The following is a 21,952-nucleotide window of genomic DNA, read 5'->3' as shown; positions in this document are numbered from 1 at the left end:
GAAAATATTCAATTAAATATGAAGATTAAATCTCTGGAAACTAAAATAAGTGATCAAGATGACAAATACCGTAGAAACAACATAGGAATAAGAGGAATACCGGAAACAATCTCTCAAGATGAATTAGAATCTTATTTAATGGAATTAATACAAGAAGTAACATCAAATCAAATATTCAAGTATATACCTCTGGAACTATATTACAGAACTAATATTTTACTCAAATTTACAAGGAACTGCCAAAAAAAGGGGGGTAGCAATTATAATTTGTAATAAAGTAAAATTTGAACTTATTTTAAATGAAGATGATCCACAAGGTAGATTTCAAATTCTGATATGTAAAATTAATGATATAACATATACAATAGTAAATATTTACGCACCAAATACTAAAAAACTTTACAATAGAGTACAACAGCTGAAAAAAAGGTATACTATATATGGGAGGAGATTTCAACTGTATTGTTGACCCAGAAAAAGATAAGAAAATACCTTTTAAATCAATAATAGATTCAAATATAAAAATGGAAGCAAGAAACATGAAAAATTTCCTAGAAAATAACTCACTCTTTGACATATGGAGAGTTCTCCATCCTAGAGAACAAGATTTCTCCTTTTTTTCTCAACCACATACCTCTTACTCAAGATTAGATTATATACTAACAGAACCAGACAATCTAAATTCTATAATAAAATCTAGTATAGGACAAATAACATGGTCTGATCATGCTCCAGTATTTATTGAATTTAGGAATAATCAGGATTGCAGACTCAATAGAAAATGGAGATTAGATTAATTTATACTAAATAGGGAAGAGATTGTGGAAGATCTACATAAACAAGCCGACATATTTATGGAGAAGAATAATAATGGAGAATTCTCAAATTTAACATTATGGAATACATTTAAATGTTTTATGCGGGGATGTCTAATAAAAGCAACCTATATCTTAAAAAAGAAAAAAGGGCATTTTTTAGCAGATCTATATATTAATTTAGCTATAAAAGAGAGATTAAATAAACAAAATCCCAACACTACAGATACACTAGAACTTAATATAATAAGAACTGAGATAAACTCGAGATTACAAGAAAGGGTGAATAGAGGACTTCTAAGAATGAAGCAAAATTGGTATTACGGGAATAATCGAGTTAGAAAATATCTAAATAGATTAAAACAAGAACAAAAAAAAAGGTTGTTAAAAAAATAGTAGTGGGGAATGACATTTATTTAAATCCACAACAAATAGCTAAATCTTTTGAGGAATATTATAAATCTCTCTATAATTTAACAGGACCTCCTAAATCAAATGAAAAAATTAAAAACGACCTCCGTTCTCTCAAGTTACCAAAAATAGATAAAGAAAAAATAGAAATTCTGAATGCCCCGATAAGTAAAGAAGAAATAAAAAAAAGTAATTGAGAATTTAGAAAAGAAGAAAGCTCCTGGACCAGATGGATATACAGCAATGTTCTTTGTAATATTTAAAGAAATTATTGTACCAATTCTATTTAATTCCTTTAATGAAGTGATGAGAGGTTCAAGTTTCCCAGCAGAGATGTTATTAGCATCAATATGTCCTATTTTAAAACCCAATAAAGACCCGAGTAAAGTATCTAGTTATAGACCTATTTCTTTACTAAATATTGATATTAAAATCTATTCAAAGATCTTAGCTGAAAGGCTTAAGGTATATCTTCCAGATATAATTCATATGGATCAGGCGGGCTTCATTATAGGAAGACAACTAACGGCCAATACCCGTAAAATATTGAATCTTATAGATACGGTCAATAAAAGTTCAACATATACTGCATTCTTAGCGCTTGACGCTGAGAAAGCTTTTGACCGGGTCGACTGGCAATTTTTATCAGAAGTATTGGAAACTTTTGGCATCTCGGGTGAATTTAAGAAAAATGTATTAGCTTTATATAAAACTCCCTCAGCTCAAATTACAGGCCCTATGTTTATATCAAACAGATTTGAAATAAGTAATGGTACAAGACAAGGTTGTCCCTTAGCCCCTCTGCTCTACGCCTTATCGATTGAGCCCTTAGCTCAATCGATAAGGAATTCAACAGAGATAATGGGAATTAAAATAAAAAATAATGAATATAAAATAACTCTCTTCGCAGATGACATTATTTTAACACTCCCACATCCTGATAGATCATTAAAATATGTACTTGATATTATTAATGAATATGGTAATTTTTCAAATTACAAATTAAACATCAATAAAACTCAGATCATTTCACTTTATCAAACAGAAACACAAGCCAAATTAATTAAGTTATATATAAACGTAGATTGGGGAAATACAATTTTGGATTATTTAGGCATTAAAATAAAATATAATTTTAAAGAAATGATTAGAGAAAATTATACCCTCCTTATAAACAATATGAAAAAAAAACTCTCTGAATGGAAAGGTCTTGAAATCTCTTGGGAGAATTAATGTATTAAATGCATACTATATCCCCAAGATATTATATGTTTTGAGAGCAATACCTTTGAGGGTTCCATATTGTATTCTTTCTCAAATTCAAAGTTTGATTTCTTCATATGCCTGGCAAAATAAGACTCCAAGAATCTCTTATAAAAATGTAACTAGAAGCAATCAAACAGGAGGTCTCGCGCTACCAAATATAAAAGAGATCCATAAAAAACCTGCATGTTAGCCCATACTTTTGCATGGGATAAATCACAGAACGATAATACCGCATGGTTTGAAATAGAAAAAGAGGCAATAAATCCTATTCAACCTTATAATGTTATTTGGCTAAATTATGAAAGATCCAAACATGTAAAGTGTGATAATGCTGTGATTAAGGATTCAATAATAACTTTAGAAAAGTGGAAAAAGCATATAAAAATTGATAAAGGCCTCCTCTACTCAACTCTAATCGAGGTATTGACAAATTATATAAGCGATTTAGATTTACGTAATTGGAGAGGATCCAATATAAAATTTATATCTGATATGTATGACGCAGAAACCTTTTTAACTTGGCCTCTTTTCAAAGAGAAATGGAATCTATCGGCCACAGACATCTTTAATTATATACGAATAAAATATTTTCTGCAATCAGTAGGAGTTACGAGATCCCAGAGAGTGGAGGAATTTCTAAATAAACATCATAAATCAAGAATAATTCACAGAATAAAACTATTAAAAGATAGTTTTATATTAGATGAATCTTTATCAAAATAAGAAAAATGGGAGAAAGATACAGGAGAAAATTATCAAATGGAGGACTGGTTAAAAGCATATAACCAAATTAGGAAATATACACACTGTTTAGGTATGCTTGAATTACATTATAAAATTATATCTAATCGTTGCTGGAGATGTGAAAAGGAAGAGGGAAATATTTACCATATGTGGTGGGAGTATGAAGAGATAGGGAAAATAATAGTTATTCTCTCACGAGTTATTAACGATATATTGAGATGTAAAATCGACATAACGCCTCAAGTATTCATTTTTCATATGGGACTCTCTAATTTTAATAATGTACATAAAAATTTGATTATACAATTATTAGCCTGTAAGTTAATCATAGCAAGAAATTGGAAAAAACCCGGAATGATATTATATGAAGAGTTATTTGGTCAGATTCAATTTCAATGCAAAATGGAAGAGGGCTATTATATAAGTATATCTAAATATAAGAAATATCTAGAAATTTGGTCCCCATGGATGGCCTATGCACATTCTAGGAAAAATAACATACATTTATAAAAATAAATAACCCAAAAATTATAAACGATTATAAACGATACCAATATTATTTACTTGAGACGAATGCTAGTAAATGTTATGTGAAGATGTTAACTTAGTAAATCTAATTTGTTGAAAATACAATATGTTTCTAGTCAGTAATATTATATAACTGAAATAAGGAATCATTATTAACATAATGTACTAAGTTATGTTTTATATATTGTATGGATTATTTATATGTATTTATGTAATTTTGTATGTATTTATAAAATGTAATTAAAAAAATAAAAAAAGGCACATCATGGGGCAGAGTGGCAAATAGGGGGTATAAGGCAGTTCTGGGGGCAGAGTGGCAACCCTGGGGGCAGATGTGCATAACTGGGGGGGCAGGTTGGCATATAAAAGGAAATCAAAAATTATATATTTTTCTCAATCATAGCTTTTATTAAATATGAAAAAATTGTTTACATGAATTAATATTTACTAGTAAAACTTTTTTTCCTATAGGGTAGTCTTATATTCAGGCTTTTTATTTTTTTCCTAAATTAATATTTAGATTTTGGGGGGTCGTCTTATAATCAGGGTCGTCTTATAATCGAGCAAATACGGTATATTGGCAGCAGCGTCTAATATTAATATATATTGGCTGCAGGGGCTAAAATTAATATATATCGGAAGCAGGGTGTAACATCTCTATATATCGGCAGCAGGGTCTAATATTTATATATATTGTCAGCAAGGGCTAATATTAAAGAATGAAAAATAACTGCCAGTTTAGCTGTTATTTTGAAATCATATTTCAATCACGGTCTTTACTATTATGTAGTTAAAAATGCACGTCTAACGTGTGTATGTATATATATATATATATATATATATATATATTGTATATGTGCCGTTTTATAATTGGCCCCCCTACTTTGGTCCCTGGCCCCTCATGTGCCCCCCCTAAATATGAAAGCTGGAGACGCCACTGCTTACTATGAGCAAGCTCTGTGAGTTTAACCACTTCCTTGAGGCTAGGTTTTTATGCTAAAAACGCCCATAAGAACTCCAATAGCGCCACCTGGCGTTTTTTTAGTGGAAAAACGCAGCAGCCAGATGTTAGCTGTTCTTCAATAGGAAATCGCAAAATGCCATTTCCACTTGGCGTTTTTCTGTCTGGCGTTTTTTCAGTCCTCTTTGGCGTTTTTCTGCTTTTTTGGGCTCTGTGGCAGTTTTTCAAAATCGCAGCATGTTCACACTCTGGCGTTTTTTCAAGGAAATCTTGGCGTTTTTCTCCAATAGAAGTCTATGGGAGAGAAAAAACGCCATGGCAATGCCTTGGCGTTTTTTATGGCGTTTTTTCCACAGTTACAATGCAGAGGATGGACCCAGTATCTGTGTGTCCTACGAGAAATAGGCTGAAAACAAACAGTTTCACACAAAACAAAGTCCTGGACTGGTTCATATTGAATTTTACACCATTTGGAACAAACATGCCATTACAAACAAACATACCCGACGCATCAACTGGATTCTGCGTGCCAAAAGCAACAGCAAACAATTTGCACCATCATTTGGGGCCAATCTTCCCAGAGGAGCAGACATTCGGAATAAAGCATGCCTTACAAACCACAGAAAAGAGACAAAAGGGTCTACCAAGTAAAGGACATCAGGAGAGGGCAGATACTTGCCATTTATCCTAATCCCTTTTAGCTGGGTGAAACTTCTAACTTGTAAAGGCTGGAAAAACTGCCTAAGGTCAAAAAAAGCAATTTCCACAGAAAGGCTAAAACGCCAGAAAAAACTCCAGAAAAAAACGCCAAAACGCAGGAAAATGCAGTGGCAGTTTTCTTGGCGTTTTTCATCAAGAAAAAAAACGCAGGACAAAAACCCAAGTGGAAACCTAGCCTTATACAGAGCAACATAGTTAATTGATTATAAACCCCACCCTTAACTAATTACACTCTAGCAAATGGGGGGGGGACACAGTTAAGCAAAACACACAGTTTTTTTTTTCTTCTTTTTTTTGTCACAAACCCTTCAACCTTCTTGTTGCTGGTTGAGATACAAACCCACTGTTGGTATAGTTATAATACCACTTCTCTGCTGCTGTGGTGCACAAACTGGTCACTTACAGAAAGCAAGTCACTTAGTGAATGCAAGCCCCTTACTATGAGCCTATATAGACAAAAGTATCGGGACACCTGTGAAAGGTTTTAGATACATACAGGTAAAGCTTGTTCTCCTGGCATCCACCAAACCCAGACTTGCTTATCAGGCTGCCAAACAGAGAAGCATGATTTGTCACTCCACAGAAGTTTCCGTTGCTCCAGAGTTCAGTAGTGACGTGCTTCACACCACTCGATCCGACACTTGACATTGTACTTGGTGATGTGAGGCTTTTAGGCAGCTGGTAGGCCATGGAAACCCATTCTATGAAGCTCCTGCCACACAGTTTTTGTGCTGATGTTAATGCCATTAGAAGTTTGGATCTCTTTAGCTATGAAATCTATGTGACTTTACATGGTCTTTCACTTTGTGATGACTTATTGCTATTCCTAAACACTTTCGTTTTCCAATACCACTTACAGATTACCGTGGAATATCTAGCAGTTAGAAAATGTAAACAAAGGTGGCATCCTATCACAGTACCATGTTGAATTCACTGAGCTCTTCAGAAAGCATTGCTAGGTGCTTGATTTTGTAAACCTGAAACATCTAAATTCAATAATTAAGAGGTGTGTTTTAATACTTTTGTCCGTATATTGTTATATACATATGATGCTAATGTGAAAGGTTTTAGATACATATAGGTAAAGCTTGTATTTCACTCTCAGGCCATTTCAATGAAGCCTGGACATGTTTTATCATTTACCCAGTAGCGTACCTAGCGGGGGGCCACTTATCAGGGGGGTGCCACCACACTGGCACCCCTCCAGAGACGGACAGTAATGTCCATCTCTAGAGGAGCAGGTTTGGTTGGGGAGACCAAGGATCTCCCTCCAACCGGCTTAAAGTCAATCAAGGGAGCGGGAGGTCTCTTAATGCAGTCCTCCGATCCTGCTCCCTTGCGATACGCACACAGCTGATGCTGTGAGTTGGGATTTGATGTCATATCCCGGCGCACATCACTTAAGCCACGCCCACCGCCTACCGCGCTCACAGCACCGGAAGGACAGGACACAGAAGAAGAAGAAGAACCAAGCGGAAGAACGAAGAGGAGGAGGAAAAGTGACAGTGACAGAGAAAAGGTAGGAAAACATTCAGTGAGAGTGGATTAGTAAGTGTGTGAGAGTTATGCGTGTTATGCTGTAGTTTATGCTGAATCTTTGTGAATAAATGTTTGTGAATGGGTGTGTGTGATAGCATGTGTAAATATGCGGGTCGGGTAGCATGGCATAGGGAGGCTGTAATCATATTCCTATCATGCCCAGGTTCCAGCATGTACTGGCTGCCTGGGCATGATAGGAGCGTGATTGCTGATAGCAATTATATATATAGTATTGTTGATTTTTTGTTGTCGATTTTTTTTGTCCAATTTTGGTCCAACCACACTTTTATTAAAAGTAAGTAATTGGACAGAAAAATTCAATAACAATATTAATGTATATATATATGATTGCTAACAGCAATCACACTCCTATCATGCCCAGACAGTCAGTACATGCTGGAATCTGTGTATGCCTGGACATGATAGGATTGTAATTGCTGTTAACAATTATATATATATATATATATATATATATATATATATTGTTGTTGATGTTTTTGTCTACTGTTGGTGTGTTACTTACTTTTAATAAAAGTGTTTTTTTTGTTTTTGTTTTTAAAGGTGTGGGGGGGTCATTTTTCGGTTTCGGCCAAGTGTATGCTGAATTTTCGGTTTCGGTCCAGAATTTAAATTTTCGGTGCATCCCTGCTATATACTAAGCCAGACACTGAAGTCGTAAGCCTACACCACATCAATGTTTGGCTTAGTATAAAGTGATAGGGGTTATGCTGCATTATTGTCAATGTCTGGCTCAATGTATAGTGATAGGGATTACTCTGTACCACCATCAATGTGTGCCTCAGTATATAGTGATAGGTGTTATGCTGTACCCCTGTCAATGTTTGCCTCAGTATATAATGATAACATTTGTATACGCGCATTGCGTAGATGTCGCCCTCCAGCCCCGCAAGACACCCGGGAGTCTGCTCTGGTAAGTCGGGGGGGGGGGCAGAGTGGCAGTATATCTCGAGGGGGGGAGGACATAGTGGCATCTGTAAAAACTAATAAAAAATAACTGATAAATAGATTCTACTATTTGTCCTGAGTTTAGAAATACCCAATGTTTTTATGTTTTGCTTTTTTCTGCACATTATGGGGCAATAAGTACCAGTAGCGTTTTGCTATTTCAAAACCATTTTCCCCCCAAAGCTGGTCATTCTGCCCCATGTGCTATTTCGGGTATCTTTGAAGCCAGCCAATGAAATTTAGCCCATCAAACCATATATTTTTAAAAACTAGACACCCCAAGGTATTTCAAATGCTGGTATTTTAACCATTTCCATGCACTAATTTTACCATCAGCCTTTGTCAAACTTTATGGTAGTAATTTTTTTTTTTTTTTTTTTGACACACGTTGTACTTCAGGTTTAAATTTACCGGTCCTGTTTGAACCCGGCCAATTCAATTTACCCCCATAAAATCATAAATTTCATACAACTAGACACCTTATGGGCATTTATAATGCCAATATTTTAACTCTTTCCATGCAGGAATTTTTTGTGACAGTGGGGATTTTTACATGTTACCATATTTTATTTTAATACTTTTTTAACATATATTTTTTTTTTTTAGTAATCACCCTGATTAGTTAGCTGGGCTCCATTGACCTTGCATGGTTGGATGCAGTACCTGCATTCAACCTGCAGGAGAAGCTCGAGAGTTCTCAAGAGGGTCTGGATAGAGCCTCTGTGACCTCATATCTATTGTTGATGTCATCATGTGAATGATGGCAACGTCATTTACATGATGGCACTTGTGGTTGCTCTTCGGAGCAATCTCAACGCTATCGGGGTAGGGGGGTTGTATTGCTGACATGCCTCGATATCGTGACATGTTACCAACACAGATTATACTTAGGAAGCGATTCCGATCGCTTCCTAAACTGTTTTAGCCGGGCTTTCCTCCCCACTTGTGAGGCTTCCATGGATGCTGCAAAGCCACCGATCGCAGCGATCGTGGCGAAAACGCAGCGATCGCGGCGATGCAGCTATTTAACGGCAGCCCGTACATGTTCGTGCATTGTCGTTATCATGTTGCACTGCAACCCCGTACATGTACGGGCTTTGTCATTAAGGGGTTAAAACATTATATGAATGTACAAATTCAATGCTCCAGACTAAAAGCAAGTGAACATCTATCCATGCATGTAAGCGGTAAGCAACAGTATCATGTAATTGCACTACAATGTGCCCAATGAGAATGGCCAAACCACTGAACCACCAAGTAGATTCAATGCACCTCTTTGATGAGGTTTATTCAGGCTGCTAAATTAGTGACTGTGTTTTTATTTTACTGTTATGGTCAATTAAGGTTCAGTCAGGTCATTGAATTAAACTAAAGATTTCTAATGTATGAATGCTGGGTAAGAGAAATGAGCCATATATCTGTCATTCAGTCTTTGTTCTGTTTTTTTTGGCTATAGGTCCAACGTTTTGCTATATTCTATGATATGAGAAAGTATCAATAGTAGTATTTAACAATTTGCAATGTTGCAGCAACTTAACTCCTTTTTATACACTAATAAGGCGTTTGCATCCATTTATGATAAACACAGCTAAAGGTATATAGGCTCATTCCTTAGGAGGGCTCCATAGGTAATGGGACAGTGTTGTTTATAGAGATTATCCACCAATGTATTACTGCCTGGAACCATACTCATAACATCTTTGTTCATGTAGTTCCAGAGATGTAAAGCATAAGAGTCATTAAACGTTGGAATTTTTTCCCAGACTTTGTAGTACAACCTCCAAGATGGATATGGAATAGGATAGAAACGTTGCGGGTTTAAAAAGGTGATGTTTCCACATATAATATCCTCAACAGCTGTAAAATTAGGAATGACACAATATTTCCTCAGAGTACGTGTGAAGAGTTGTGGGCCTTGATGTCCCCATATTGCTCCATTGTAATTCTTTACAAAATCCTCCATTGCAGTCCATGTGAAATTGTGACGGGGAGGTAATCCAAAAACACCGTTGCTGGAATCTTGTGAAAACTGAGCTGCCAGAAATGTCTTCTCTGGAATGGGTCGCACTGAGATGATGTCAGTATCCATGTAAATTCCACCATATTTCCAAATTAGGGCCAACCTACAGCCATCTGAACTGACGTGTATCCAGTGTTGTTCCCGTGTGGGATCGATCTAAAAATAGCACCCATTGTTAGCAGTGAAAGTAGAAAGTTATAGTCAACTTTAAATTACATGTGATATCTGGCCATTAAAGAAAAAGGTACATTCAGTTTGCATTATTTATCATCTATGAGGAACTTTTGCAAACAATATACAGTGGCAAAAAAAGAAAGTGAACCCTTTGGAATTATCTGGTTTTCTTAATTGATTGTTAGAACATGTTATCTGATCTACACCTAAGTCACAAGTATAGACAAACACAATGAGTTTAAGATATAACAATACACAAACAATGATAATCTTTCGTGTCTTTATTGAACACACCTAAAAACTATTCACGGTGCTGGAGTAAGTGAACCCTTGGATTTAATAACTGGTTTCAGCAATAACTTTAAACAGGGGCTTAACTGCGGATCAGACCTGCACAACACTCAAGAGCAATTTTAGGCTATTCTTCCTTAAAAAACTACTTAAGCTCAGCTCCTAGGATGTGTGATGTGAACGGCTCTCTCGAGGTCCTTACACAGCATTTCTAATGGGTTAAGGTCTGGGCTCTGACTGGGCTACTTCAAAAAAGTTCTTTTCTTTTTTTAAACCATTCTGTAGTCATTGTCTTGCTGCATTACACAACTTCTACTGAGCTTAAGCACTTGGCATGTATCCCATATATCCCAAGGCAGAATATATCACTGGGGACCCTATTTTCAGAGACAATGGAAAAAAGGGCTTTAGGAGTAAATACTTCTGATGAGTTCAAGGTAAGCAGACAATGCCAAAAATCATCTCAAACGACAAGTCGGATGCTGGGTTGCATAGGTAGAGGCATTAGTAGCAGGAAGTTGGTTATGCCACTTTACAGATCTCTGGTCACACCTAGAGTATTGCGTACAGTTCTGAGATCCCATCTCTAGAAGGATATTGACACATTAAAGAGACTTCAGACGACAGCTTGCAGGACAGCTTGGAAGAAACAAGAGAGAGGGGATGCAAAAGGAACACTTAGATATTTAAAGAGATTTAACAAAGTACAGAAGGCAAGATTATTTGAAAAAACTAGTAATGTTAGAACAAGAGCTCATATTCTAAAACAGGGGTGTCCAAGTTTTTTCTGCAGTGGGCCACTTCATCAGAATTGTATACGTGCGCGGGCCGCACTCATTTTTCACTGTGACAAAAAATATGGCCTTTAATAAAATATGCAGATTAAAATAAAGTAAAATGACACAAAACCTTTACTCTTCCTCTCACTGATTTCTGGGCCTTGAAAGTTTTGCGACTACAAATTCAGGATTCCCTAGATTTATTCTAGGGATGAACTGAAACGAAAATTCTGGACCAAAACATTCAGGGTTCACTTAGCCAAAACCGAAAATGACCCCCACCTTTAAAAATAATAATAAAAACTCACATGTTTAATAAAAGTAGGTAACACACAATTGGACAAAATTAGCAATATGACTTGGCAGGATAGGAGTGTGATTGCTAACAGCAATCACACTCCTATCACACCCAGGCAACCAGTAAATGCTGGTACCTAGGCATGATGGGACTGTGCTCGCTGTGATTGCTGTTAGCAATCACACTCCTATCATGCCAAGTCAGCCAGTACATGCTGGTACAGGGTGGCTGTAAGTGATGTGCAGACCCCATACTGCTGGCAGCATCACTACACAAGGGGGGCAGCTAGCTAGGTTTCAGCATGTACTGGCTGACTTGGCATGATAGGAGTGTGATTGCTAACAGTAGTCACAGTCCCATCATGCCTAGGTTCCAGCACTTACACATCTATCCAGTAAATGCTGGAACCTAGGCATGATGGGACTGTGATTGCTGTTAGCAATCACACTCCTATCATGCCAAGTCAGCCAATACACGCTGGTACAGGGTGGCTGTAAGTGATGTGCAGACCCCATACTGCTGGCAGCATCAATACACAAGGGGGGCAGCTAGCCAGGTTTCAGCATGTACTGGCTGACTTGGCATGATAGGAGTGTGATTGCTAACAGCAATCACAGTCCCATCATGCCTAGGTTCCAGCACTTACACATCCATCCAGTAAATGCTGGAACCTAGGCATTATGGGACTGTGATTGCTGTTAGCAATCACACTCCTATCATGCCAAGTCAGCCAGTACATGCTGGTACAGGGTGGCTGTAAGTGCAGACCCCATACTGCTGGCAGCATCACTACACAAGGGGGGCAGCTGGCCAGGTTTCAGCATGTACTGGCTGACTTGGCATGATAGGAGTGTGATTGCTAACAGCAATCACAGTCCCATCATGCCTAGGTTCCAGCACTTACACATCCATGCTATCACACACACACACACACACACTCATTTATTCATATAATCATTCATTCACAGATTCATTCCCTCAATCACACACACTCATTCAAACACCCTCCCCACCCCCTTACCTGCACTGCAGCTCCTCGATGCCGCTCACAGACTTCAGCAGGGGGCGCGGCCTCCCTCTGCCTTCTCAGCTAAAGCACAGAGGAAGTAGGATGTCACGTGAACTCCGCTTCCTCTGTGCAGTCCAGAAGACCCTCCCACAAGTAAGTAGCAGGGCTTGAGGTCCGGCTCGCGTAAGATCAGTTGCCCTGGCTGCCGATCTTACGCGGGCCGCACCTCGAGGTCTCGCGGGCCGCATTTGGCCCACGGGCCGCATGTTGGACGCCCCTGTTCTAAAACTAGAGGGTCAGATGCTTAGATGTAATGCAGGGAAGTTCTACTTTACTGACAGATTAGTAGAAAAACTAAACCGTCTTCAAGCAGAAGTGATGGAAGCTAATACAGTGAGGGAATTTAAACAGGCATGGAATAGACATAAAGCTATCCTCACTATAGGACCAGACCAAGGACTGATAAGGGTTGAAAAGATGGGCAGACTAGATGGGCCAAATGGTTCTTATCTACCGTCAAATTCTGTTTCTGTGTTCTTTGAAAGGGTTCACGTACTTTTTCTTGCCATTGTACTTATTCCAGGAGTTTGTACAACATTAAATATTCTTTACTAAAAAGCTTGAGGTGCATTTGTATTAACAATAATATTGTCCCAACTTAAATGGAACTTGTCCCATTCAAAATAAAACCCACACCATATACTCACAATTATCTATAATGTGTAGCTTCTCCGCTAATCTTCACAGAAAAGGAAAAACCTGAAATGTTCTACTTGCTTTCATTTTACATATTTTACACTAGTGCCTTATGTAAAGATATTTGTGAATTTGGTGAATGGTGGAAAGTTAAGGAACATTTCTATAAAAGGCCCTTTCGTACCATGATGTCTCCTCGCCAGCTAACATCCAAATACATCTCTGATCAGGTTTTTTGCTAGGTTCCAAAAATGTCTGGGGCTAAATCCCAATAGTAACTATGAGGTGTGATTTGCTGTGTGATTTCTTTTTGCCAATTCCTTTTTTTGTATATATTCTTGAAATAGTATGTGCTATTTAATATTGCATTAATATTTTGTATGGAAAAATACTCCCCTCCTCCCAAGATTAGTGTCTGTAGTTCCCCAAAGTAGTAGGGTCAGCTCTGGCCAGGTATAGCTATGTTTTTTTGGCTTCTCACTCTAAATCCAATTTACGCTAACACCATACACTAACACACACTTGGTCTAACAGATACATACACACACTCTGTCTTTCACCCTCCAGGTGCCACTATTCAGTAGAAAGAGGGAAGTGTACAGAGAGCTGGTGAGACCTTGACTTAGAGTATTGTGTACAGTAGGGCTGCAACTAACGATTAGTATTTTCGATTAATTGATTAATCGGATAAAAAATAAATGTAAATTTTTTGTTTTTTAAAAATAATTTAATAAACAAACAGGATGTTAAAAACAAACAGCAGAATAAAAAACTTTGATAAAAATGCATTTGTTTTTATTTTCCAACCTGCCCCCCCCCCCCCAGTTATGCACATTTGAGCCCAGGCTTGCTACACTGTCTCCCAGATATGCCACATGCCCCCAGATATGCCACATGCCTCCCACATATGCCACATGCCTCCCACATATGCCTTATACCTCCTGATGTGCCACTGTGCCCCCTGACATGCCTTATATGCCAGTATACCTTATACCCCCAGATGTGCCACTCCGTCCTCCCCAGATATGCCTTATGCCCCCAGATATGCCTTATACCCCCCAGATATGCCATAGTGCCCTAATAGATTCACAGAGTCTTTCGCAGACTCGTTCGCAGCACACTGACACAATACTTTTATAAATAAACACGGGAGTAATCTTCACTGCCCCAGGATTTAGATTCCCCTTAGTTTCCCCCCCTTTACCTCTAACTGCACCTTAAGTTAACCTTATTAATTAAATTAACTCTCAGTCCTCAGCATTAAATTAACCCTAAAGACCCCATCAACCATTACTGCCCCTAAATTAACCCTAAAGACTCCATCAACCATAACTGCCCCTAAATTAACCCTAAAGACCCCATCAACCATAACTGTCCCTAAAATAACCCTAAAGAACCCATCAACCATAACTGCCCCTAAATTAACCTTAAAGACCCATCAACCATAACTGCGCCTAAATTAACCCTAAATACCCTATTAATCACAACTGCCCCTAAATTAACACTAAACATCCCATTAACCATAACTGCCCCTAAATTAACCCTAAATACCCCATTAAGCCTAAAGACCCTATTAACCACAACTACCCCTAAATTAACACTAAACATCCCATTAACCATAACTGCCCCTAAATTAACCCCCACCTCCCCTATTCATTTTATACTTACTGTTAGATGAGTTGCTGAGCAGTGTGGATGCTATAAGGAAAGGGGCGGGCCAATCGTCAGTGTGACTGCAGGGAGGGACTGGAAAGCAGAAAGGGGCAGGGCCAATCATCAGAGTGGCTGCAGGGAGGGACTGGAAAGTAGAAAGGGGTGGGGCCAATCATCAGTGTAACTGCAGGGAGGGACTAGAGAGCAGAAAGGGGCAGGGCCAATCAGAGTGACTGCAGGGAGGGACTGGAAAGCAGAAAGGGGTGGGGCCAATCGTCAGAGTGACTGCAGGGAGGGACTGTCAGTAGTAACTGCTGTAAGTGATTTTGGCAACGATTTTCATTATTGCTTATTATCGGTTTTATCGATTAGTTGTTGCAGCCCTAGTGTACAGTACTGGAGACTGTATCTTTAGAAGGCTATAGATATGTTGGAGAAAGTTCAGAGAAGGGCTACGAAAATGGTTCATAGATTGCAGTATAAAACTTAACAGGAAAGATTAAAGGATCTTAACATATATAGCCTGGAAGAAAGTCATGACAGGGGGGATATGATAGAAACATTGAATTACTTAAAGAGAATTAACATGATAAAGAAAGAGATTTATTTAAAAAAATAAATACTACCACAAGAAGAGGAAATACTTTTAAGGTAGATGGGCAAAAGTAATATTAGGAAATATCACTTTATACAGAAACAGTGGTTGATGTATGGAACAGCCTTCCAGCAGAAGTGGTAGATGTTAATACAGTGAAGTAGATATTAGATTACACCAGGGAAAGTATTCAGAGGTTGGGCAGGTTAGGTGGGCCAAATGGTTCTTATCTGCTGTCGCTTTCTATGCTTCTATGTTTAATCCTAGCCTCACACATACCCAATGACACCAAATACTAACACACACACTCTGCTAACACCATACACTAACACCCACCCACATGCTCCAAATACCAATACATACTCACTGTAATATTGTAATGTGACCCAATGTCATCTTCTGCACTGCCCTATGGGGAAGCTTAGAGACCAGTGACACACAGTAGGGGAAGCTCCCGCAATGCATGGCTAGGGGTGAGGAAGATTAGGTGCTGGATTTTGTTGCTGAATAGGTTCCTGAAGTTTTGTTTTGACTCCTCACATGTCTAACTAACCTCTGCCTTGTGATTTTGCACCTTGCTGACCTGATTTGTATTCCACCTGGCTATCCTGACACCTGCCTTGTGTACTGACCTTTTAGTTTAGTGTACCGAACACGATCCTGTTGGGATCATCAAAATCCCCGTATGCCTTGGGGCTCAACTGTTTGCTAGGTGTTCCAGGGTCACGGCAGTCGTGACAATTAGACTTCTTGTGCAGACTGCCGAGCTGCTACTGTGTTAGGTGTTTGTTATGTGACTCCCCCCTGGGCACCTTACCTGGGCAACTGGGAGAGGGACAGGTGGGAGCACAGGGCCCAGAAGGTGCTGACGAAGGAAGCAGTATGTAGCTCCAGAGACGTAAGACTAGAGTACACTTCAGCCTCAGAGTCCTCGTTTGGGCTGACGGCAAAAGAACATTTTATTTTACCCCACATGCCACCACGAAAAGGATAGGGTTGAGGGTTACATGGATTGAGGTCCATGCCCCCATAAGGGTTTATAAATACTTTTTAAGCACCTGAGCAGTAGATGGGGAAAAGATGTATACCTCATCCCAGATTTCTTTGATTATCCCCAGTCCTGAGAACCAGTTCCTTACAGCCCCACATAAAATGTTAATGTATAAATAAAACAGACAGGCTTAGGAATTATTTGCTTGTATCTAGACTGAAAAATGACTTAACCCCTTCAGTCCCCTATGGACATACTGGTACGTCCAGAAAACACATAGTAAGAAACCCTTATGGACATACCAGTACGCCTTGACTTTCTTGCACCGCTACACAGGAGATCAGGCTGTTGTTAGACAGCCTGGACTCCTCTCTGTCAGTAGAAGCCTGCTTGCTTTCTGCTGCCTGATCTCCTGTAACAGTTAAAAAGCTTGATCACGCGATCGGGCATTCCCTTCTGGGTCGAGTCACTGCTGACGTCACCCAGAAAGGTCTTTGGAGGCCAGGATAACCCTGCAAGGTCTGTCTAGACTGGCATTAATGACATTAATAATAATGTTCCATGGGTTCCACTCCCTTTTCTTTCTACACACTTGACCATTACACGTTACGAATCGCCGCCACTGCTCCGCGTTCAGACGGCGCCGATACATGATGTCCATGAGTTCTGCTGCTCTCGTACCTGTATAACTTCTCTCCTCTGTGCTGTGGGATTCCTTAATCACTGCATATTTTCGGACCTATGCAGAACGGACCTATGCCTGGTCCCGTGGTTCGTTTATACCGCATGTGTCATCTCAAGGGTTACTCTCTTTTATTACTATTTTCATTATTGTTAACATTGCCTTTTTTTGCTTCTCTTGCACAATGCTGTGTTGGGAGCTACTGATGTAATTTACTCCAATTTTACCTGCCCCCTCCTTTTCCTTTCTGTATCCTTCCCCAAAACATTTGAAAAGACAATAAAATTTGATTTACCCTAATAATAATGTTCAAGAGGTCCCTAAGAGGACCTGTAAGCATACTGCCCTGATAACAGTGCAAACAATTTTTTAAAAGATAAAAAAAATACAAAAAATAAAATAGATAAAAAAAAAGATTATTATAATAATAATAAAAGAAAAAAACCTTACATCCCATTGCCGTAGCACAACATCTCAAAGGTATAACCCCCTGCCCCCATTCACAACCCCCAAACCTAATAAGCCATAAGTATGGAAAAATACTACCCTATAGGGTACTATATTTAAGGGATGGATATGGCCCTCTAGAACAAAAAATCTAAGCATGTGGAGATGCAGCTAAACAATTTTGGCAGGGTTTCTCTGCCATAAGAAAACAGAATATCTCAACAAAAATAGCTCTCTTGGTAAGGCCAGACTGGATGACCCCCTCGGGGACACAGGTAGACATATAGGAGAAAAGACAAAAAGGACAAAAATAGTGCAATACTGTCTCTTTAAAAATATCTGTATACAATTTGTTATGAATAAACTCACAAACAAGCATGCACCGAGGACCAGCTCAAGTGCAAAATGTGCTTTAGTAAAATTAGGGTTACTGGATACTTCTGTAAGATAAAGTGCTCTTCTGGAAATAGTGCACTATTTTTGTCCTTTTTCCTATATTTCCACCCGTGTCCCGAGGAGGTCATCCAGTACTGTCTTACCAAGATAGCTATTTATATTGAGATACTCTGTTTTCTACTGGCTACATTTCTTGGGATTTGAGGAGTCCTTGCAGATATCTACTTTAAGGAGAGTATTTTGTCTCAGTCTATTTATTTTTGTAAATACTATTCTTTGCCATAACACATACCCTGTGCAAAAAAATCTAAGCAACACAGAAGTGTTGATGAAAAAATAATTTCGGCAGCCACCTTTGACAGTGATTGGTGGCCAAATAGCTGCATGAAGAGTGCCCAGTTACCCATGATAGGGTACTCTGAGTTGTCTGCTTTACATAAATATATATTTTGTGGGTGTTTTTGGTTTATTTGTTTAAAATTAGAGTTGCAATCCCATCTACCTACGGCTTTGTAAAAAATAATATACACCTTATGGTATGTTCCCTATAAGTGCTGGCAAATTTTTTGCTAGTTCTTACTACATTTTTCATCCTAAATTTCCCGCCAATTATCTAACTATGGTATCAAAGGAAAGCCCTCTTATAGTATATAGTTTACATGGGTACACTATTCGCAGGAAAGGGGAATAATCGCTGAACCGACATACCTCAAAAATGGCAAAATTGCTCCGGGACGTGAAGGACTGAGTGCAGGACACTCCTTGGGCTTGTGCCTGAGTGAATCCAGTCATGACAAAGGCTGCCGTGCATGGGACGTCTACTCCCCGTCTACTCATGCACGCTGTCTTGGTGTCACCCTTGACTCCGACCTTTTGTTCACACCCCATATTCAGTCTGTCTCTAAAAACTGCCGTCTCCATTTTAAAAACATTGCCCGCATCCGTCCCTTCCTAACACAGCATGCCACTAAGGCTCTTGTCCATGTCCTGATTATCTCCCATCTTGACTACTGTTACTCTGTCTTAGCTGGTCTCCCTCTTAACCGTCTCACCATGAATGCTGCTGCCAGACTTATCTTCCTCTCTTATCGCTTTACTAAGTCAGTCCCCTCTGTCAGTCTCTTCACTGGCTGCCTGTGCGCTTCAGGATTCATTTCAAAATCATCACTCTTACCTTCAAAGCTCTTCACAGCCGTTCCCCTCCCTGCATCTCCTTACTCATCTCTACACTCCTAACAGTCTATCCGCTCATCCAATGATCTCCTTCTATCCTCTCCTCTGATTTCTAGCTCTCATGCCCGCTTACAAGAGGTCTACCCATTGTACACTGCTACGGAATTTGATGGCGCTATATAAAACAATAAATAATAATACCTCAGTCAAGAGTTTTTATTATGTCTCCTACTGGACACATGTGTTAAGTGGAGTAGCTCATGGTTCTGTCCATGGCCCACTGTTATTTAATGTATTTAATAATGACATTGCAGAATGTATTAATTATTATGTTTGCACTATTCTGTGTTTGCAGATAATGCAACAATTATGAAGGGTAATACAGTTAGAACTAGACATTGCTTCCTTGCAACAAGATTGGGTCAAATTAGAGGACTGGACAAAGGAATAAATGTGCAAATGATTTCTCAAATTATTTCCAAATTACTTGGAAATAATTGTAGACAATAAACTAAACAAAAGTGTTCAATATCAGCTGCTGCAAGACTCAGTAAGATAGTAACTTATCTTTTTGCCTCTGTATAAGACCTCACCTTGAATATGGAGTGGGAGTCTAGGTTCTTAAAAAGCACACTATGAAGCTTAAAAAGCACACTATAAAGCTTAAAAAGTACACCATGGGCTACACAATTAATAATATGAATACTAGTTATGAAGAATAGTTAGAAGATTAGAAATTGTTTACACTAGAAAAAATACATTTTACAGGGCTATATAATATAATCCAGGGAATATACCAGCCAGTTTCCTTTTTATTAATAGGACTGTACAAAGCACAAGGCTGGACTAGAAGAAATAAATTTTCACCCAAAGCAGCAAAAATGGTTCTTTACAGTAGGAACATTAAGGATGTGGTATTTACTAGACTTGGGCGCCCGCCAACTCTTCGTATTCCACAAATATTCGCCCGTTCCTGTGTTCGGTTCTGGCGACTATTCGTGTACCTTCTTCGTGTTCATTTTTTTTTCTTCGTTTTTTGCCGGTTTTTGTAGAAGGGGTTAATATGAGGTTAACGTGGTATGCACTACTCAGCAGCTTTGGCGCCAGAATTTTAAAGGTCGTAACTCTATCAGTCGGCGACAGGGGCCTCCTCATTGGTTGATGGCACACGAGCCCCCTGCTGGCGACCAATAGAGTCGCTTTTAAAATCCTGGTGCCGAAACTCAGCCTGGGGAGACCACTGGTCTCCCCGCTCCAGAAGTTAAAGTTCCGTACGAACGATATAGTTGCTCGTACGGAGCTTAATGGGATTTTGGCTCCCGTTAAGCCCTGCGATGCTGCGTAGATAAGGTAGGCTAGATTAGTAAACAAAGACAAAGACGAACGATTCTTCATGTTGCGTGTCTTCATCTTCGTATACGTTTTGCCGACACCATGTTTGTTTCTTCGGTATTTGGGCTGAACAACGAAAACGCACCCTTCGTGTTCGTTTTCATGTTCACCCGAATACGGATGCGCAAGTCTAGTATTTACCACATACAGAGTTTGTGTTATCAAATTCAGTTGACACCTTTATATATAGGCAGAAGAATACACAACAATACAACAAGTATATTTCAAGTAAGGACATGATTAGTTATAGTTTTTTGATTCAGTAAGGAAATCAGATCCCCATTTTGGAGCCAAGAAGGAATGCTTCTCCTTTTTGAGGCACAGTTGGAAAATATTTGAATGTAGAGGTTTTATCTAATTCTAGGTCAACCATGAGGTTGGACGTGAAGGCTTTTTTAAAAAATTGAATCACTGTGTTACTATATTCACAAAGTTCTTACTCGCGTTCCAATTAACTCCCAGGCAACTCACGGATTAATGAATTTGTGATTAGCCTACAAGTGAGTTATATTTTTTTATCCAACTCACAAGTACTAGCAACAGTTAGCTAACAAAATGGGGATAAAAAGTGCTCAAAACATTTTCCATTCTATGAAGAATATTATTTAAAACAAAGCAATGTGTCCTGTAACCTTTAGTGAAATTAATTGTTCTAACAAAATACACCCAAATGTATTTGGGCCTTGATTTATTTTTAGTATTTAAACTCAATCCATCTAATCAATATCTACAATATATGTATTAAACTGGTCTTACCTTTTGATACCATGGAAAGAGCGGCGTATCTTTAAAAACTTCCTTCATTTTCAAAGGGAAGATGTAGACATTCTGCAGAGATGAAATAGTTGGAAATCTCTTCCGTGCTCTGTTCTCGTCATCATTCGTATTTATTTCTGACAAACCTTTTATGAAGAAAACTATTGGCCTATCACTATATACACGAGCTGCTGATTCTATAGCACATAATACTAATGGAGGTGGCTGTGCCCTACTCCCTGATTCTAGAAATATTATACCATTGCCTTGGCTTAAAATATCCCCTGGATTCAGATAATTAGAAGTATTTTTTTCCATGTTGTTAGATGTTTTATAGGTAGAGACTAAAACCTCTTGGGTTACAATGTTCTCCTGATTTACTGATATAGTACCTGGACTTTGTGAATAGAAAGGAGTTGTGCTAGTCATTTCTATAATATGGTCATTCATTTGTGTTACAGTTTGTTTTGAAGTTATATTGCTGAATGTTGAATTTTTGGTAAAGAATAAAGATATATAATGAATGGTGCTCTGTTTATCAATGACTCTATAAAAGAATCCAAATGATGTAATAAATAGTAGGAAGACAAATATCCTTATCACTTTTAGCATTTTGAAAGCTTGGTAATAATATTGCTGTAGGAGAAAAG

The 21,952-nt window shown here is 38.5% G+C and overlaps 1 protein-coding gene across 1 annotated transcript; it reads right to left on the bottom strand.

Annotated features, from left to right (window-relative positions):
- Positions 1–9,538: 9,538 nt before the first annotated feature.
- On the bottom strand, positions 9,539–21,620 carry LOC149288080 (alpha-1,4-N-acetylglucosaminyltransferase-like). Its single transcript, XM_089491944.1, has 2 exons — positions 21,303–21,620; positions 9,539–10,126 (listed from the first exon to the last, which is right to left on the bottom strand). The coding sequence occupies exons 1-2, from the start codon at positions 21,618–21,620 to the stop codon at positions 9,539–9,541; spliced, it is 906 nt and encodes a 301-aa protein (XP_089348070.1).
- Between the last annotated feature and the right edge of the window lie 332 nt (positions 21,621–21,952).

Source organism: Sceloporus occidentalis, unplaced genomic scaffold (genome assembly GCF_023333645.1).
Source record: "Sceloporus occidentalis isolate IW3139 unplaced genomic scaffold, rSceOcc1.0.p SCAF_53, whole genome shotgun sequence".
NCBI lineage: Eukaryota > Metazoa > Chordata > Lepidosauria > Squamata > Phrynosomatidae > Sceloporus > Sceloporus occidentalis.
The sequence above is the reverse complement of the archived record's forward strand: the minus strand, read 5'-3'. Positions and strand labels throughout refer to the sequence as shown.

Coding starts and splice junctions, on each gene's coding strand:
- LOC149288080 (XM_089491944.1), bottom strand. CDS start 21,620: ATGGAAAAAAATACTTCTAATTATCTGAATCCAGGGGATATTTTAAGC. Junction 10,127..21,302: donor TCTTTCCATGGTATCAAAAG/GTAAGACCAGTT, acceptor TGCTATTTTTAG/ATCGATCCCACACGGGAACA.